General features: G+C 35.6%; 1 protein-coding gene across 2 annotated transcripts in view; it reads right to left on the bottom strand.

Moving 5' to 3' along the window:
- Positions 1 to 20,236, bottom strand: part of FANCC (FA complementation group C) — an 81,464-nt gene that overhangs the window by 14,444 nt on the left and 46,784 nt on the right. For both annotated transcript variants that reach the window (XM_052701194.1, XM_052701195.1), the window contains exons 5-9: positions 13,829 to 13,948; positions 12,989 to 13,053; positions 10,631 to 10,795; positions 7,351 to 7,507; positions 2,039 to 2,091 (exon numbers count right to left, since the gene is read on the bottom strand). In XM_052701194.1, the coding sequence (XP_052557154.1) occupies positions 2,039 to 2,091; positions 7,351 to 7,507; positions 10,631 to 10,795; positions 12,989 to 13,053; positions 13,829 to 13,948 (560 nt within the window). The remainder of the gene's footprint in view (positions 1 to 2,038; positions 2,092 to 7,350; positions 7,508 to 10,630; positions 10,796 to 12,988; positions 13,054 to 13,828; positions 13,949 to 20,236) is intronic.

The raw sequence follows: 20,236 nt of genomic DNA, 5'->3' as shown, positions 1-20,236 counted from the left end.
TTTTTTTAAAATAAATTATATGCAACATTTACAAATACTCTGGATTTATTAGGTACACACAGTATACAAAAGATGCATATAATTTACCCTAACAATAGATGAAAAAGGATAAAATTAAAAATCAGACTATCACAACATTCTTAGGTAAAACTGGTATTAGAACAGTTGACTGAATGCACACATTCCCACACCTACATATCTAAGTGCTTTGATGGCAGGCATTCACAGCCATGTCAGAGTGAAATTATAATCTGGAATATTCTACCTTGAGCATAAAGTATACATATGTATGTCCTGACAAGTTGTTAAATAGTGCACTCTTAACGTAGTCAGGGAAAAGAAATATAAAAGTTCCATAGATTAAAAATTACAGAAGGAGATCAAATTTTAATATCAAATAATACAGATGCCAGTCAATCACTGTGACTCCTTAGTGAACGCCATCAGTAAATCAGCACAAACAGAAATAACTATGTACCAAAGGCACACTAGATCCATAATTAGTGCAGATTTCATTACAGATTAATGCATTCCAAAGTGCTTTCATGGGTGAAATCATCAAATCTATTCTGGAGGTTCAGGTAGGTGAATGCTTTAACTGGCATAAGGCATAATGCAACCAGTCCACAAGTGGAAGACAAAAGTACATGGGCAGCCAATAGCAATTTTCATTCTCATCTTTGAACAATGTGGAAAGCCAGGAAAAAATTTCAAAGTAAGTTGCCGCTGTGATTTCATAGGGTTGGGTATTTTTTGTTAGATTTGTTTATTTTTTTCCATAATGATCAAAAGGATGAGAACAACGAACATACTACTGTAATTCAGAAATTTCATAAAATTATGGGCATTTTAAATATAAGAAATAGTACACAAACTCAAACTAAGAGTATGGAATGGACTATAAAGCTGTACAGAACAAAATGTGCTTCTACTTGGGGTAAGAAAATGGGGAAACAAGTTAATATTTATGAGATAAAACAATTTAGCACAATTGGGTAAAGAATAGGAAAAGCTTTTAAATGTAAGAGACATAAGTTTTAGGTACATGTTTCTAAAAGAGTTTTAGGGCTCCCCCTGTCCCACTCTGCCCTCGGCCCTCACTCCCCTCCATACCTTCCAATAAAATAAATTTTATTCCAGGTGTCGGTACATAATACAATCTCCAAGCAGTATAATAAAAGTCATTTTTCAAGAGCTTTCTAAATTCCTAGATGTGACTACATTTGCAGCAGTGTGTTCACTCCTACATAGCACTTGGTAAAAGTTGGAGGGATAGCACAGGGAAAAAAATGAACACAAACTACAGAAACAAATGGGACTCCAAGAAGGCTGAAGACACTCCAGCAAAATTATGACTTTCTTCTTAGATTTGATACAACAATAATGCATCTCAGGCTGATTACCATAGCAGCAGACAGTCTTTAAAAGAATGGTAAAATAAGAAGAAATACAAGCAAAGGGAAAACTCCACTGAAACTACAAAGGATTGGAAGCCCCCATGTGGTGAACAACATATATAGCTTCAAAATAACATGACACATTCAAACATGAACTCATTGAACAGGCGGGTCTGTAATTTAGTGCAAATAAGAGCATATCTGATCTAAATCCTGAGGATTAATAACGTAATAAAAAAAGAGGCCATGCTGGTAAGCAGAAATATTATAGCTACACTGCATGTGCATGCTGGCATGAGCCAAGCTATCACAGATTGTTTATAGCTTTCATATCTAAATAGTATTTCAACCATTAGTCTCTACTGAATTGGAAAATCGCTTTGAACTTCTGAAGGTAAAATACAATGTAGTCAATTTTATCAATAATTATTATATTCTATGTTTCAAATAAAGTTCTCAGGACTTTTAACATTTACTATTATTTGCAGTATATTACACAGAGGAGTACCCTGAAGCACTCAGCTACATGACACCCAGAATATGGGTGTCAGAATATGACACCCAGAAATTATAATACTACATATTTTCATGGAAAAAAAAAAAACCCGATGTACATTTCCCACTATAATTTCAAAACTTACTTGAAGATTTCGTTAACAATTCTAAAAATGGCAGGGTGGCTTGCAGCTTGTGTCTGTTCATAAACAAATGGAAGGAAATTAGTCATTAAGAAGCAGCAACTCAAACAACTGTCACTACATATTTTATGGCTTAACTCATGGATAAAATTATGCTGCAATTAACAAATCGTAAATCTCAAATCAAATCTATCAGATTTTCTCAAGATTAGATTCTTCAAAATCACAGGTAGGGAGCCACACTGACACCAAGCAGGCTGAGCAGCAAACAAGCACAACACCTGGGCTACAAACTGTTTATGACAGCAAGCACTAAAAATAGGAAGAGTGGTAGAAAAAACAAAAGAGGCTCTTGTGTGCAATTGCTGGAGGCAAGAGACACAGACAGGTTTACAAGCAGCTTTCCTCTTCCCCTTACAGACAATCCCTTTCAGGTATGCTTAGAGGTTCTCAGTACACCTTCAGAAAAAAATTACAGAAATTAAATTTATTTCCTTGCCTTTAACAATGCCAGGTGTATTTTGGTCTAAGATCAGTTCTTCAGCTACTGTGCTCTTCTGTGAATTGCAGAGTTGCTAAGGTTATTATCTCAGTATATCAAATTCTATATATTTTTTTTAAATTAGGGAAGCTTTCTGTGTTCATGGTAATATGACACAAAAGACTGTTTAAAGAAAGTCATTTTAAACATGTTCTTGTAAACACACTACTTTCTAATCTCATACTCCTAAATTCTAAGATTTAAATATAGCACCAAGATTAAGTAACTATTTACACACATAGCCTATGTTAAAAACGGAACAAAACAGAAGAACAAGTAAATGTTTCATGTTTCTGAAATTAGCACTGGAAGATCTGATGAGAACATAATTCCTGACCAATTTGGAATGATGCATGTCTAACAGAAAGCATTTTATAGATTTCAGAATATGTGGAAGTAACAGTATTTACACGTCTTTATTGTTAACAGGTCTAAGTGTCTGAAGCACCATCTCAAACTTGGTCTGCATCTGTTTCAAGCTCATAAGAATTTTCTGTTTAATTAAACATAGGCAGAATGAGGACTTTTATCTGAGATAATAATCTCAGAAATTAAGACACAAACTTTAATAGAAACTACTTAGAAGACCTTTTAAAAGAACAGCTTTTTTGTCATGGCTGTCTTAGCACACTGTAAATACTAGAGGGCATCTTGTTTTCATGTTTCACCTTACTTTCTCTCTGTGACCCGGCTGTAGCTAAATTGTCCCATTGAACGTGTGCCACCTAGTGTTTGAGAGTATTTACAGTTGGTTGCTTAGACAGGATAAACGGCAGGCAGCTGGTTACAAGATTGGACTCAAAAATTCCACCGTGCCAGAGGAAAACCTGGACCAGACAACTTCCATAGGTCCTTTCCAATTTCTAACACTTTCTGGAAACAGTGGGGAGTGAAAACAATGTTCTACCAGTCCTGTGAGTTAAATTCAGTTAGTTCTCTGCTACCTTTTCATATATTCCGTCTTTAACACACAAAGTCACTGTTGCCTAAGACTGGTAATTGATCAACCAGCCATGCATATTAAGATAAAACCACAGTTCTTTACGAGAAGACCAAAATAAAAGAGCTCAATGGAACAGCAAAAAGTTTTTCACATTTTCCACCCATACAGCAGCAATCAACAATAATCACTACAAGAAAACACTATCAATAGTTTCCTCTACTGTTTCTATACATGAATACTACTAAAATAAAGGGTTTCATCACTGGAATTTGAAAGCAAAAGAAAAGTAGCCTCATATCACAAGATTTTGATCAATGCACTCTGTGCAATTTATTTGAAAGTACTCAAAATAAGAATATTATCATAGCTTAACAGTCTCCAAGGCAATCTGAAGCTGTGCCTTTGGTATAGCATGCCTTGCTATAGAAGACAGCAGGAAGAAATTCTTGAGTTTGGGAGGGTTTCTCATAGAGCTTCCAGTTTTTAACAATCTCTCTTCTTCTTTTTTTTTTTTTTAATTCTATTTTTCCCGCACTAATAATAGTTTATTATAATTTTATAATCCCATCTGTGACAATGCTTTTTTATTTTCAGAAAACGTGCAGAAAAACTAATCTCAACTGGGAGCCTGTTCCACCTCTTTTCAAGTACACATATTTCATACAACACAACAATTCAGAAAATCCAAACACAGGGAAATGGAGCACTTCATGTGCGAGCACTTCAGAAAACCACCTCACTTGAAAATAATGTGGTTTTTAAAAGAAAATAAGAAAAGACATGAAATACTATATACACAAGTTCTATAAAACTACAGTACTTTATTATCTGCATCAGCTGAAAGAAGAATTGTGAACAGCCCATGTGATACAAAACCAGTACTGAATGAAGAAATAAGAAAAATGGATTTGCATCTGCAGGATGCATGTACATGGGATATAGAGGAATATACTAGTAATCATAGACTCTATTGTAACAAAGCCAAGTAGGCATGAGGAAACAAACTGTACCCAAAATCACACAGTAAAAGATTTGAGTACCAGTTCTCTTGTCTTCCTAACACACTGCTGCATTTAAAATGTTTTTCTTCCAATTTTTATATTTACCAACATTCCTGAATTTTAAACTTAAAAATTTAAACAAATGAGAAGAATCACTTATTTTTTTCTTATACATTGTGCCTGACATACTTTTATTTTGAAGCATACAGTTATTTTGAAAGCACAAACATCTTTTTACATATACATATGTATTTTATTTTAACGCCTCTTGAATTCATCAAAATTACAAATAAATTAGTGGGTACTACTTCAAACATTTTACCATAATGATACAGGTTTTGAAGACAGGCAACACTGAGGAAGCTAATTAATTTAGCTGGACTGAATTAGGAAAAAGAAAACAACCCAAGCTTTTCATTTTCTCTCTCTACCCATTTTCCTTTTCCCTCTTTAATACTTATTTGATTTGCACAGCTGCCAACAAAAGGTAAGTATGGATCCAGCCACACTCAGAACCTGTGGATAAGGCAAAGCACAAGGAGAGTTTAAGGGCATAGGAGCAACAACAGCAAGGAAGGCTCCAGAGTTAGAGCTTTCAGTATAGAGCACAATATACTTCTCATCTATTGTGAAAGTGGGTAATGTGGGAAAACAAAACACAGCAATTACAGATGACTTACAAAGGCAAAGCTGAAAATACTAAGCCTCTCTATTAGCTATACTGGGATAAGATTTTCTTGCAACATGACTTTGAACATAATAAAATTACTCAGGAAGGCTAAGAATCGAACATAAACTGTAAGTAACACTGATTTGTTGACATATTTGTTTACAAAAATGAGTTTAGAAATCACTTCACATACATATTTTTATACTTCTAGTAAACTGCAAGATTCTGTTAAATATTAGTTGTTAACTTGAACACACAAACTTCAGTGTTGCTTCAGAAAGGAAGACATACATCTACCCATCAAATTCTGGAGAGACTAAAAGAAAATTTGTAGTAATCACCTCTTGTTTTTGCTGCTTCTAAACAGATATACAAATTCTAATATTAATTCCAGTTAAGTCTAGGAAAACACAAGCCTAATGGCTTACCTCATTAAACACAAGTTAGTGGATCATCACACTATAAAAATCCTCAAATTAAAATAAAAAAATACTGCATATCAAGTTTCTTTCAAAAAAGGTACAGTAGTTTACAACCATTTGAATAGTATAGGTCTTATAAAGTTTATATATTGCTTGGTTGCTGTTTCAAAACATTTTGTTTAGGTAAATGTCTCTGACAATGCAATTATGAAATGGGTTAGTGGTTTTTCTATCTCACAATATTCTCTGATCAAAACACTAATTGCTTATTTGCATTCAAAAGATTTTATTGCAAATGGAAGAAACATCAAAATCAATCAATTTGTGTTTCACTTTACCACTTTTTAATTACTATATCTATTAAAAAAGAGGTTAAAAGAGGCTGCATCTTACAAATACCATAATCCAACTGTCAAAACATGGTAATTCATACTACTAAATAAATATTCCTGTTTTTTAGGCAGGCTGTTGGATTCAAGGTGCTGACTGGTCTAACAGAGAAGTATCTTCATAGATCGGTGCATAAGTTTTACAGAATATCATTAGAATTTCAGATTACAATTTCTGGATCCAATCACTTCCCTCCTTACATCTTTGAAGCTTCTTAATTTTCAACTGTTAAGCCATCTCTCCCTTATATGCTCTATCTCTTGTCAGCTTCCACCAAAAAGCAGTATCATCTAACTGCACTGGTCTTTATGCTTCCTTTCATTCCACTCCTTGTCCACAGGATGTCCTCTGCAAACCAGCATTCAAAGCTGCTGCACTGGTCTTTCCTCTTTCTGAATGCTTTCTTTCGAAGGCACCTAACGCCTCTGGAGCAGAGGCAAACACACACAGTCAAACTGTGCTAGTACAGAAGATTTCATTCCTTTGTGGAAACTTTGTGAAAAAAATGTAAATAAGAAAATGAAATGAAAATCATTAACAAACAACAATTAACCAAAAATTAAAACATTTTGTTTCCTTTTATATTTCTTTCTTATTTTAACATAGATTATTTTTTCTCCACCATCTGTGGTATCATGCATTGTATTCAACTCACAGTGTATTTAATACAGAAACAACACACAGGCCTTGCATGTAAAAGTTGTCTTCTGGGACACCTCGAAGCTCAGACAACACAACTCAGGCCAGGCTCATTATTTTGGAAGATGCACTGTGTTATTATGTTTTCCAGTAAGAAATTAGATTTTTGGTGAACTGAGTAACATGGCATTTTAAAACAAACTAACTAGCTCTAATTACAGTTTAGAAAATATTTTATATTAAGAGCTTTGTTCAGATCTGCAAACAAAACTAAGTAGCTAAGCAAGCAGTCCACAATGAAGTAATCTACAGGCAATTTAATTGCTTAAACTGTTGTATTCCCAAGGGCACAGAGATTGAAGTAAAAATCCTCCCTGGAAAAAGTCTGTAATTTTTAAATACAGACAGGTACTAAGTACGGACATCAACTGGATTCTCAATTTCTCTATATGTTTTTCATCACTGAATGAAGTTCTTTTTTGCTCTCAGTTAGTTTGTTGCAAAAACTACTACAGTAAAAAAAAAAACAAATTACTGAAATGGACAAGAATCAAAATTTGCTTCTAGTAATTAATGCAGTTATTGACAGATAAAGGAAGCTTTACGCTATGTCACAGACCACTTCTCTTGAAGATGCTGACATATTTAAAAAATATTTAAAAAAAAGCCTGAAAGAGCAGTATCAAATGTAGTATGGTGTTGTACATACCAGACGTGAATCTTTTATGACACAAGCCACTTTTTCCAAAGAATTTATCTGAAGGGATATCAGCTGGTCAAAAAGACTTAATGTAGCATTTTCAAGGCTTGGTAAGTGACGATGCCAGAGGCTGAAGATAGCTGATTCGGAAAGGGAGATCTTCTTCCTGGTTTAAAGAGAAAAATAATTGTTTTTACCATTAGGAAATGGAAGACACACAGAAATATTCATTTTATTTTTTTCTTTCTTTCTTTCTTTTAAGCACACTTGGGAAAAAGAAGATCAACTTGCAGTAAAAGAGAAAATCTTGTTTGCAGTACTTTATTTGGTATAATATAACGAAGGCAAAAAGTAACACGGAATCACCATTACCTAAAAATTAAATCTCTCCATTATGGGAGATCCCAACAAATGGAAGCAAAGTATTTGAGGCTGTAATTCTCTTACACTCCAGAGAAAGGTTTTACTCCATGCCCACTTTCTTACACACCCAGACTGCTTCCCACAGACCTGTCTGCTCAGAGAGCATCAGCAGCTGGCAGGTCAGCAGGAAGGTCCTAGGCAATTTTACAGCCTTTAGAATTCTAACTTCCACTGAAAACCTATCCTTTTTCACTCAAGACTATCTAACAGCTTATTTAATCTATATTTTGTTGGTAGTAAGAAATATATAAAAATACTTTGAATTCAAAAAATTTTAAGCACTGTTCTGCTTCAAGATGATGTATGATTAATATTTTGAGTCACTATTAAAGAACACTATTAAAGAACAGGCAGATCAGACTAAATTAAAAATGATAAGAGATTTTTAATTTTATCACAATTCTGTTCATTGTTTTTGTGGTGGCATCATGAATATTATAAATACAACATCAAAAAAAGAAATCTAAGGTATTAGAGGTGTTACAACTCCAAGATTTAAAAACCATACAGGGAGCAAACTGTAGTCATTACAATAGAATCACATTAACCTCTCTGCTAAAACAGGCTCCCTACAACTAGGTTGAACATGAAAGCCTTGAGGCAGGTATTGAATATTTCCACAGGAGAAGACACCACAGATTCTTTGGGAAACCTGTTACAGTGCTCTCTGATCCTCACAGTAAAGAAGCTTTTCCTCATGTCTGTGTAGAACTTTCTGTGTTCCAGTTGTTGCCCACTGTCCCTTGTCCTGTTGCTATACACCCTTGAAAAAAGCCTGGCCCCATCCATTTGACTTTCATACTTCAGATATTTATAAACATTGTTAAGATCACCCCTCAGACTTTTCTTCTCCACGCTGAACAGACCCAGGTCTTTCAGTCTTTCTTCATAGGGGAGGAATGACAGAGCATGCAAACAGTCCCAGTAGAACAATGCTAAGTTCTGTGGAGAACGAGTTATAATTTTCTCCCTAGCATCCAGTGAACCTACTTCTTGAAAAAGACTTTACCAGTACTCAGAAATAAAACTGTTTCCAGAACATAATGACAGAGTTAAGAAACACATAATTTAATAACTTAAGTGGGAAAAAAAATATATCAAAAAAAGCCTCCCAGAACATTCATCTTATGATGAATTAAGATCACATGACTTTTAGAGAAGGTCAAGAGTATACTACAAAAGTGAACAGTGAGCCTACATCTGCTATCAAGGAAACCAGAAACTTTTGTCAGGGGCACTGTAAGAGGCATTCCGTCAAAAGCTATATGAATTGTTTTTGCTCACTATGATAAACACGGAGCTCAAAGCAATGTTTATTTTAATCAGGAAAGCCTTTTCTAACAAGCTAAAGGATTCGTACTCAAATTATGAAATAGTGAAAGTATGTCACAACTGACTGCCTGCTACCTCACTGTCATCAGTAGAGGCTACCATGGTGAACCAGTGTGCTTGTCTGTATAACTGTTCATGGAACAGACTGAAGATATAGAATGGGCAAGTAAAAAGACTACCCTTTTTAGGGACCCATCTTTTATTACAGATCTTCACATTTGTTTTCCACTTGTTTTCCCTGACTGCCAGGAACATATGCACAAAGCAGTAAATGTCTTTTTTCCACTAACAATGTTTGCTGGAAACCTTGGAGAGTAACAATATATACAATAGTCTTTATTGGAGCATCTTGAAAACAATGTTGAATACAGAGGGAGCAATTAAAACTTTGACTTGAAAGACATGTGCATGTATAATTGAAGTAAAGTGTTCACAAAAGATCCTTTCTATTACCAAAAAAAAAAAAAAAAAAATCTGTAAGACATAATTGTAACTTTGTACGAGCTTTTTTGCAATTTTTGTGTGTTTTTTGTTTTAAAGCTTTGTGTTATATTTTCCTAGCGCTAAGTAATCTTTTATTTGTCACACACAAAGACTGTCAAGTTCTCAAAAAATAATGTCAGTCCTACAATAATCAGCACTGCACAAGTTTGATACTCTTGTACCTACATTCTATGTTACTTATATGTTACTACTTCATGTAGTAACATATATGTAACTACTTATGTGTTACTAACTTCAGAAAGTTATTTCTCAAGACTTTCATTCAAACAGAAGATGCCAGGGACATCTAACTCAAGGACAGAGTGTCATTTGTAGGGATTTAGAGGAATTTCCTTGCTGACCAAACATGACACAGGTCCGCTACAACTGACTCAAAACAAAACTCAAAACCATCCTTCTCAGCTAAAACTTGAATAAATCAAATTATCTTTCCTTTCATGGCATAGGCAATTTTTCTGGTTTTCACCTTCACTCAGATGACTTATACATTAGTTGATTACTAATAGCAAAACAAGCAAAGCTATGTTTCAAAACTGCATTCATAAGTCTCATTAAAAAGAATCTGCTGAAAATAAGCAAAATCAAAAATCTTCATAAACACTCAACCACTCAAACAAGTCTCTATCTTATGAACGAGCCAAACAAGGCTCTCAAAATGTTAAGTTAGGAATGTGGATACACTTACATTAAAGGTAAATAATGTTTCTATGGAAATTGATAGTACCTTTCACCAGCTTACTAAAATCCTAAAATTTAATTTACTCTCCATTTTAGAGAAATGATGTAACAACGTTTCAGTTGATATTTAAAGTTCTCATGCCACAATTTGTACACCAGCAATTTAAAATTCCACTTTGGCTAATAACCTGAGTTCTTCCACTGGAATACAAAGGAGGGTTGTTTTTTGTTTGTTTTTATGCAGGAGATATATGGTGCATTCAGCATTCAAATCCAAAAAAAAAAGCCATTGAATTGAATAAATAATCTTTATAAGGAGAAGCAGAAAAAACATACGGACTGTACTACTTACTTTAAAAAGGCATCATTCACAGCCTCCAAGAACTCTGAGCTGAGAATTTCTTTCGATGCTCCCCCATGGTAAACAAGAAGAGTTTCCAGCAATGGAGTTAAATCAGGCAAAGTAATAAGTGGGAGACAGAAAAGGGACACAGCATTCACATGACTGATTGAAATTCTGAGGGAAAAATAAATACGGTTCCCATTTTAGAAAAATTTAAACTTTAATTTCTATATCCATGAGGCAAAGGAAGATTAAATTAATTGCAGAATATTAAATTAAACAAGACATACAAACTGCTGACTTACCATGATATACTATCTAGAATTCTCATAAAATTTTGATATTTTAGTGGTCAAGGCATACCATGTGAAGAACATTAGCCCAATTCTGAAGCGCAGACAGTTTTATTTGGTTAGTAATCACTGACTTCCTAGCATAGAATTCTTTGTCCCTTCCAGGAAGCAGCAAAGCAGAGGTAAAGAAGACTACAGTTTCACAGCTCCTGTGTAAGTTTGCTAGATTCTAGGAAGAGACAGCCTTGATGCTTTCAACACCTCCTGTTTCTTTCTTGACCTCTCTTCTCTTAATGTACAACTATAAACCAAATACTACAAATCCTGCTGTCTTTAAGTACTCAAAAAAAACTACTTGTCTTACAAATGTATACTTGAAGGAATACTTGAAGGAAGCAAGGACTATCAATCTTTATATATGAACCATTCACATGACCTGCTAAAACCACATGCTTGTAAATAGCAAAAGATAGCAATACAACTCATCACAAGCCTAAAACGCCATTTATGAACAATAGAAGCTAATTGTGACACAAATGCTACAATTTGTAGATAATCATAGTGATATTCACAGCGAGAGAAATTAGATGACATGTTTTCAAAGACTCAATTTTTTATTAAGTACCTAATAAAAAAAATTTGCTTAAGATTTTTCATACTGAAATACTTTGAGACAAAGTTTTGCTATGAGAAGTGATTCTGTAGAATGATAACTACTGGACTGATACTTATTCTGTAGCAATATTTTCCAAGCTATATATGTGAAGTTCACATACCCTGGGCACTTTTTACATCTGTCCCCTTTACAAAATCCTGTTTCTAACTCTATTCAGGATTAGCAAAATAGCTGCTTATTTTACTCTTTTAATTCTGGAAGAAAACCTTGCAAATATGTTTTTTCCTTCTCTGCATAAACTTCAAAATAGGGGTGTTATTGGAAAAATACTGTGCAATGCAGTCCACTGTGTGCAATGAATTTCATAAAATAGATTTACAAAAACATCCAGGTAAGTGTGGAAAATAGCCAAAGAAGAAAAACAGAATATATGATACAATGAAGATCTTTCAAACATCTTCCTCTTTCCTGTAACTTTACAGCCTATGTGGTATTACACAGGTAATAAAACTCATTTAATCAGTGTCAGCAGAGTCTGAAGAACAAGAGAGTATACACAGCAAGGCCATACATTTCCTTTTTTTCTTTTTTCTCAGCTGGAATAACAGAATTTACATGTACTCAGAAAGATACTGATGTAGTGTAATAATCTTTGAAGAATTCATAAAGATTATGATCTGCATTTCAAAGCCAGTGGAGAGAAACAGTTATGTCCAAAATAGTAGTGTTAGGTAAATTCCCTTTCAGAGATTTTGGCTTGACCTACTCTATCTAAATAGTGTGGAAGAAGAAAGTGATTTTTCTCATTGACTACACCTGGACATGTAGAAACATAAAATACAATGCAGCAAGACAATTGTTAGCATTGCCTGACAATCAAGATTGGAGATCTGGACAGAGCACATCACAGCTTCCTTCCCACACACTTTCCTAGACTTTCTTCCTCAGAAAGGAGGGTTATGGAAGCAGTTAAAAGGTAGATACACTAAGTGCTTGGGTTCATTTAAAACATCTGTTTGTGTAACATACTGTAGTGCCATAGTACTATTTGGTACTAGACAACAGATCTAACAATCGAAGGAAAATGAGGGAGCTAATTTTAAATGAGCGTGGACACATTTTGTCATTAAAAACAAATGCAACATTATTCTGCCATATGAAACTATTACACACAAAGGCAAAAAAAATCCTTTGAAATTTTTTTTTTTTTTGCTCTTACAGTAACTGCAAGTTTGGCTAAAAGAAGTTAAGCAGTAAACATGATGATTATCAGGTAAGTTTAAATTCTTACATGAACATAATTTAATAAGCTTCTTCATACCTGAAAATATCTACATGAGTAATTAAAGTTTTCAGGCTGATGCCTAACTGCTTGCATGCTCAAGACTACAAAAAGGCCCTCGTTGAACTAGTGACTGAAATTAAAACATATCAAAATTATATTTGGATAACACTTACCTCCCCTGAATGTTAAGTTCACTACATTGATTTCCTCTGAGTTCTGTTACTAATGAAGAGACGATCTGTTAAAAAAAAAAAAAAAAATTACATGAAAAAAAAACCACACTCCAGATAAGCAGATATTAGTTTCGTGATTGTCTGCATCACTGATACTCTGTGGAGGTAAGTAACTTTTCATTTTGACTCAATCAAATTTTTTTAAGTTATCAAGCCCAAATCAAAACTGTCCAGATCACTCATTAAACCATTCAAAACATTTCTGAACACATTCTATATCTTCCACATTTGCATACTAACAAGCTATTTTAGCTTTGTTAAGAGCTGAGGCAAAACTTTTGGAAAGTCAGTAATTTTTAGATGTTTTACCTGATTCAGTCTATTATCAGATACTATTCCTGATTTTTCAATATATCAAAAATAAAAGAAACTTTTCTTAAGATTCAAAGCTCATCTACTATTTTGAATGCAATGCATGCAGTCAAAAAAAACATTCAAAATTTATGTTCTAATGTACAATATATATATATATCATTTAAACTTCAGATGGAAAAAAATGAATGTTAGGACAGACATTTTGGCTATATTACAACAGGAACAAAATGTTTTATCAACCTCTACTCAACCTCTACTATTATACTCTAACAACAAAAAAAAATTATTCTGTCCAGAGATTCATTTTATTTACTTTATTTTCTCTCTTAAAAGGCTGTAAAAGTAACTGAAGTAAGAAAGATAAGCAAAGTTCAGTTCATGTTCCTTGTAACATTGACAACTCCTCGTATGTGCTTATAAACTGGTGCTATTAATAACAAAATCTCAACTGCACAAAATACTTACATTTTCAACCAAGTGACAATAATAATCTGCTGATGTGTAGCCAAGAGCTGATATGAACGTACTGGTTTCAGCCTCGTTTTTTTCCCATTTAGAAGAAGAAAGGAGATGGCACAGTAAGTTCTGGAAAAAAGGAACAAAAGAACAATGCAAAAAAGTATTAGGATACAGTATGCTTAGGTAACAGCTTTCTAATAGCACAATGGTTTCCAACTCCAGCCTCCCATGGTGCATGCATTGGTGCAGTGGCACTTCAGCTGGGCTCAAGCTACCTTATTTTCTTTCTCTTGCAGGGATTAGGGCAGTCAGTTTGTCCATGTAACTGCATAATACTATGTATCAAGCTCTCTCTCAGACTTCCATTGTTATGACTGGTGATTCCTCTCTTAGCATGACCACTTGCTTGAAAAGTTTGTTGAGTTGAGCACATTTACACCCATTACACTCCCATCTGCTCTCAGGCCTGTAGTGAAGACTTCCAGATTCTGGAGCTCCCCTCAAGCAAATATCTGGGCTGCTCTGTTGCTCCTTTGGAGCTCTGTGTGAGAGTGCACATCAGCCTAGGAAAGTTGTTCTCCTTCTGTCTGGGTTTCTGTCTCAGCCTGGCAGTAGTAGCAGGTGGGCAATATTTTTGTTTCAGTAGAAGTAATTAGAATAAGTTGTATTCCATGTGTGATATATTAACAGGAGAGAAGATACAATCAGCAAAAGCACACCAGAGATACATGAAAAAAATCACCATCAAAAGAAACAACAAGCACTTGGACATATTATTTATTGTACTTTCATATAGGATTGTTTTAGAACCTTACAGACTTATGTTAAATGTCTAAATATTGTTGTCTGTTAGTGTCAATGTTTTTTCCCGAATAGCCTGAGCTAGGAGAAATTGTAGTTCTAGCGCCACCTAGTGACTTTTCTGAAGAAAGAAGTCAGAAGTCAAAGAAAAGAAATCAGAAAGTGCTGTGAGATCACGGTTTCAGAAGTATCTCAGAAGTAATTTCTGCATTCTTAATGAAAAAAAAAACAAAAAACATTTAAACGGGGATTTTCAAAAAGTACACATTTCTAAATATGATTAAAAATTCTAAAATCTATTAAGTTGCACAACCTCCAAACATGTCTTGATTAATTTATTAATATAGAACCACAAATTGTATTATTTTCCATTGTAACCATTAGTCAAATTAGACTTCATTTTCAGAACACTATCAAGGATTCAGTCAAGTAGATCCTACAAAGCAGTATTTCTTGCTTGTTGCTTGTTTGTTTTGCATGCCTTTGGTTTGTTTTCCACATCCTCTTTTTCTGTGCACATCACTACATCCCTAATGGGATTTTGTAGATTAGTTTTTTTCTGAAATATCAAACCTCCAAGTAGCCAGAAGGACGCAAAGGAAACAGGGGCAAAGAGATGCTGTATGATGCTGTAAGAGATGCTATGAAAGAGGTATTCGATATATAAAAGAGACTTAAATACTAAAAGGTGAAAAACATTAAAAATTCAACTATACATCTTAGATACGTCATTTTACAGGCTGTGTCACCAGAGTAAAGCCAGAGAGATACTTAAATGCAAGTGAGATAACAAATTTGGAAACAATAAAGCATTTATCTTTATGTATTTGGGTTTAAATGCTTTCTCTGGTGCAAAAGATGTCTTAATTTCAGCAGGGATAGGAACTGTTTTCTTCAGAGCATCTGGTACGATGCTATGTTTTGGTTCCAGGAGAAAACAATTTTGATAGCACACTGATACTTATAGTTGCTGCTAAGCAGTGTTGCACAGAACACGGCCATTCACAGCGAAGAAGCCAAGGAGCTGGGAGAGAACTGAATTAGGACAGCTGACTCAAACTGGGCAAAGGGATATTCTTTACCACATGACATCAAGTGGAAGGAATTTTGAAGGAGGTGGGAGTTCACTGCTTGGAGTCTAGCTGGGCACTGGCTAGGAGGTGATAAGCAATTGTTTTTGCATCTTTTCTTATATACATTCATATACATTTACATATATATATGTATATATATATGAATGCAGGAAATATATATATATATATATTCCTTTTCCCTATCTTAGTAAATAGTTTTATCTCAATGCACAAGTTCTTCTTCGTTTTTTCCTGATTGTCTCCCCATCCCTGGGCAGGGGGGATAGCATGTGAGTGACCGTGGTACTCAGCCACCAGCTGGGTTAAACTACAACAAATGTCCAGAAATTCTCCTCTCCAGAAAATGTAACTTATTTGTACACCTAATTCTGTTTACACACAATGACTTATTACACCTATATATTTCATTAGGTATGAAAGAAAGCAAACATTCACAAAACACTTCTACATTTACTTAAGACAGATTGTTTCTTGAAAATGTGATGCTTTAAGTTATTCCATCACTTCATCTTCTAACAACACACCTGTACACAAGTACAAAAGAGAGGAAGGGGATTTATATCATCCAGAAATCAGCTTATATTTAAACTAAAAGGCAATTATATCTCTTGTCTTTATCTCAAGCCTTAAAGTTCACAGACAAGTGTCTAAATTCCAGTGATTCTCAGACCTAAAAGAAAGTATCATTAGTTACTTCACATCATGTGAATGGGCTTCAGAATGGGGTCAGAACCAGACAGCTGTGAAACTGAGGAGTTTCTTACACATAAGCTTCTCCAAATAAACTCTTTGAGAAAATATTATAGAGAAATCTAGAACATTTTGGAGGATTTTGTTAAAAAGATTCTTATAGAATGCTGGAAATATTGAGAAGTCATAATAGGTTCCATTATTGTATTACAAAGCATTGTGAAACTAACATAACTATGTAATTGCTACTGTGTGGAATCCTAATATCAGAGGTCAGTGATTTAAGACTAATCAGCTTTAAGGAACAATTTGAAAGCCAGAAGAAGGTACTGAAGAATATGATGGGATGTGTCAATATTAAATGCAGCGTTATGCTCATGGTCACAGTCACAGATTCTAATCTAATTCAACAAAGAATACAATTTGAGATTTACACAATTGTGCATTATTTCCGGCAGTAAATCAGTTTACACTCACTTTTCTAAGTCACTAGCACCATGTTACACAAGGCAGGAAAATAGATCAATCTGTGGCCAAAGTGTTTCACTAAGAAGGTTAGAATACTGGGAATACTTTAAGGAAGTTATTTTTAAGGTGCAGTAGCTGACCATCCCCAAGCCATGGAAGATGAGCTGGTGGAGAAGGAGACCAGAACGGCTGAACAGAGACCTTTGGCTGGAACTCTGGAATAAAAGGGAAGTTTATGGTCTTTGGAAAAGGGGTGAAGCTGTTTATGAGGATTACAAATACACAGTGAAGCTGTGCAGGTAGAAAATTAGAAAAGGTAAAGTCCAGCTAGAACTTAACTTGGCCACTAAGGAAAACAATAAATATTTCTATAAATACATCAACAGTAAGAGGAGGAGAAGGGGGCTAGGGAGAATCTCCATCCTTGTTGGATGCAGAGAGCAACATAGTGATCAAGGATCAGGATAAAGCTGAGCTACTCAATGCCTTCTTTGCCTCAGTCTTTAATAGTAAGACTGGTTGTTCCCTAGGCACACAGCCTCTTCTACTGGTACATAGGGATAGGGAACAGAATAGGCCCTGCATAATCCACGATGAGATGGTTTTTAACCTGCTCTGAAAGCTGGACACTCACAAGTCCATGGGGCCAGATGGATTGCACCTTAGGGTGTTGAGGGAGTTGACGGATGTGGCTGCCAAGCCACTCTCCATCATCCTTAGACAGTCCTGGCTAACTGGGAAAGTCCCAGTGGACTGGAGACTGGCAAATGCGGCACCCATTTTCAAAAAGAGCCAGAAGGATGGTCCTGGTAGCTGCACTCCTATCAATCTCAGTGCCAAGGAAGGTTATGGAACGGATAATTTCAGGACTCATCATGGAGCAATTATAGTCAACCAGGGATCGGGCCTAGCCCAGTCAGCATGGCTATGTGGAATAGAAAATTCTGCTTGACAAACTTGACATCATTCTATGACAATCTCATCCACTTAGTGGATGAAAGTAAGGCAGTCAATGTGATCCACCTGGCCTTTGACACTGCCTCAAAACATCCTTGTGGAGAAGCTGGCTGCTTCTCATAGAATGATAGAATTGCTCAGTTAGAAAAGACCTATCAAGATCATAGAACTGCCTGGTTGGAAAAGACCTTCAAGACCATCAAGTTCAACCACAACCTAATCATACTACCCTAGCTCCAACAATTCACCACTAAATCATGCCCCCAAGCACCACATCCAAACAGTTTTTAAACACATTCAGGGATGGTGACTCAGCCACCTCCCTGGGGAGCCTATTCCAGTGCTTAAAAACCCTTTCTGTACCCAACCTACATCCCCCCTGGTGCAACGTTATGTCATTTCCCCTCATCCTGTCACCTGTCACCAGTGAGAAAAGACCAAACCCTACTTTCAATGCAATCAGCTTTCAGGTATTGGAAGAGAGCAATAAAGTCTCTCCCCAAACTAAACAGCCCCAGTTCCTTTAGTCACTCCTTGTAGGGTGCATTCTCCAAGCCCTTCACCAGCCTTACTGCCCTTCTTCAGACCTGCTCCAGCACCTCAATTTCCTTTCTGTATTGAGGTGACCAAAACTTAACACAGTACTTGAGGTGGGGCCTCACCAGTGCTGAATACAGGGGCAGGATTACTTCTCCTGATCACCCCACCATTCCAGATACATCCTAGGATGCCACTGGCCTTTTTGGCCTCCTGCGCAAACTGCTGGCTAAAATTCAGCTGACTGTCCATCAGTACACCAAGGTCCCTTTCTGTCAGGCAGCTTTCCAACCACTCTTCCCCCCAAGCCTGTAGGATTGCCTGGGGTTGTGACCAAAATGCAAGACCTGACACTTGGCCCTGCTAAACTCATATAGTTTACCTTGGTCCCTTGGATCCAGTCTATCCAGATATCTCTGTAGTGTCTTTCTCCCTTCTGGTAGACCAACATTCCCTCCCAACTTGGTGTCATCTGCAAATTTACTGAAAGTAGACTGAATCCCTTCATTAAGATCATTAATAAAGATGTTAAATAGGAGTGGCCCCAGTACTAAGCCCTGGGGGACACAACTGATGATTGGCCACCAATTTACTGGATTTAACTCTACTGACCACAACTCTTTGGGCATGACCATTCACCTAGAGTTCCACTCAGAAGAGGGTATGCCCATCCAAACCATGGGTAGCCAGCTTTTCCATGAGGATGTTGTGGGGGACAGTATCAAAGGCTTTACTGAGGTCAGGCAGACCACATCAACAGCCTTGCCTTCATCAACTCAGTGGGTCTCCTTGTCATAGAATGATATTAAGTTTGTCAGACAGGATCTACCATTCATGAACTCATGCTGACTGGGCCTGATCCTATGGTTGACCTTAAATTGATCTGCAGCTCTCAACATTATAAAGATTATCAAGATATCAATACAGGTTACTCATGCTTTGATGTTGTTGTTTTTAATTACAGGACTATATGACAAGTTCTATACTAGTATCTGTATTTGTGTAACAACTATCCCAGAATTTATGACACAGTTTCAAATACATTCCAGGGAACCAAACAAAATGATTTGTTTCTGGAAACCTCTCAACACCCTCTCTCTAAAGTATTTATGATTCTCAGCATCTGTGAAATCAATAGGAACAGGTTTTTTTAGACAGAAAAGATCGATGGTGTCATTGGGATGAGCCTATCAAACCTGATACTAATTAGGGTTTCCCAGTGACACTGTTGTGTTACTTTTGCTAACTTAGATGACTCCATCAAAGCAACAGGTAAATCAGAATGGAACAGAAGGAGCTGTCACTTTTTCAGAAGAATGTTTCTTCTTACTATACTATCTTTCAAAGTAAACTGGCATTGTTTTTTGCAAAGAGATCACTAGTAATACTTTATTGAAAACTATGATCTATATGAATTTGTTGGAATACACACACAATGGATGCCCAAGCATAAATTTCTCAAATCTATACCAGTAACAAGTTTATTTCCAATCTTTCCATCCAGTTTGAAAGGAACTAAATTTTCTTTGCTAAGAAAAAAAAATGGGTATAATAAAAAATGAAATAAAATTTACTCAGGGGAAGTATTAGAAATAATTCCTCTTTGCATTTTATCAGATTTTGAAATGAGTATTTCTTGCATGGCAATTATTTAAAGAGTCTGTACATCAGTTTTGCTCTCAAGTGCTTCTGTACTGTCAGATGGTCCACTGCTTTAAATACAGGGCTAGAATACAAGAAATCTCATTCTACGTCCAAACTGGCTCTAAAAATACCTCAAAACTATGTAATCAGCTACAACATTAGCAATGAATTAGATCATCTTTCATACAAAAATATTAAAAATATAAAAAGCTGTATGACACAT

Source organism: Tympanuchus pallidicinctus, unplaced genomic scaffold (assembly GCF_026119805.1).
Source record: "Tympanuchus pallidicinctus isolate F22 unplaced genomic scaffold, pur_lepc_1.0 scaffold4, whole genome shotgun sequence".
NCBI classification, from domain to species: Eukaryota; Metazoa; Chordata; class Aves; order Galliformes; family Phasianidae; genus Tympanuchus; species Tympanuchus pallidicinctus.
Note: the sequence above shows the minus strand (reverse complement) of the source record. Positions and strands in the feature narration are given on the sequence as shown.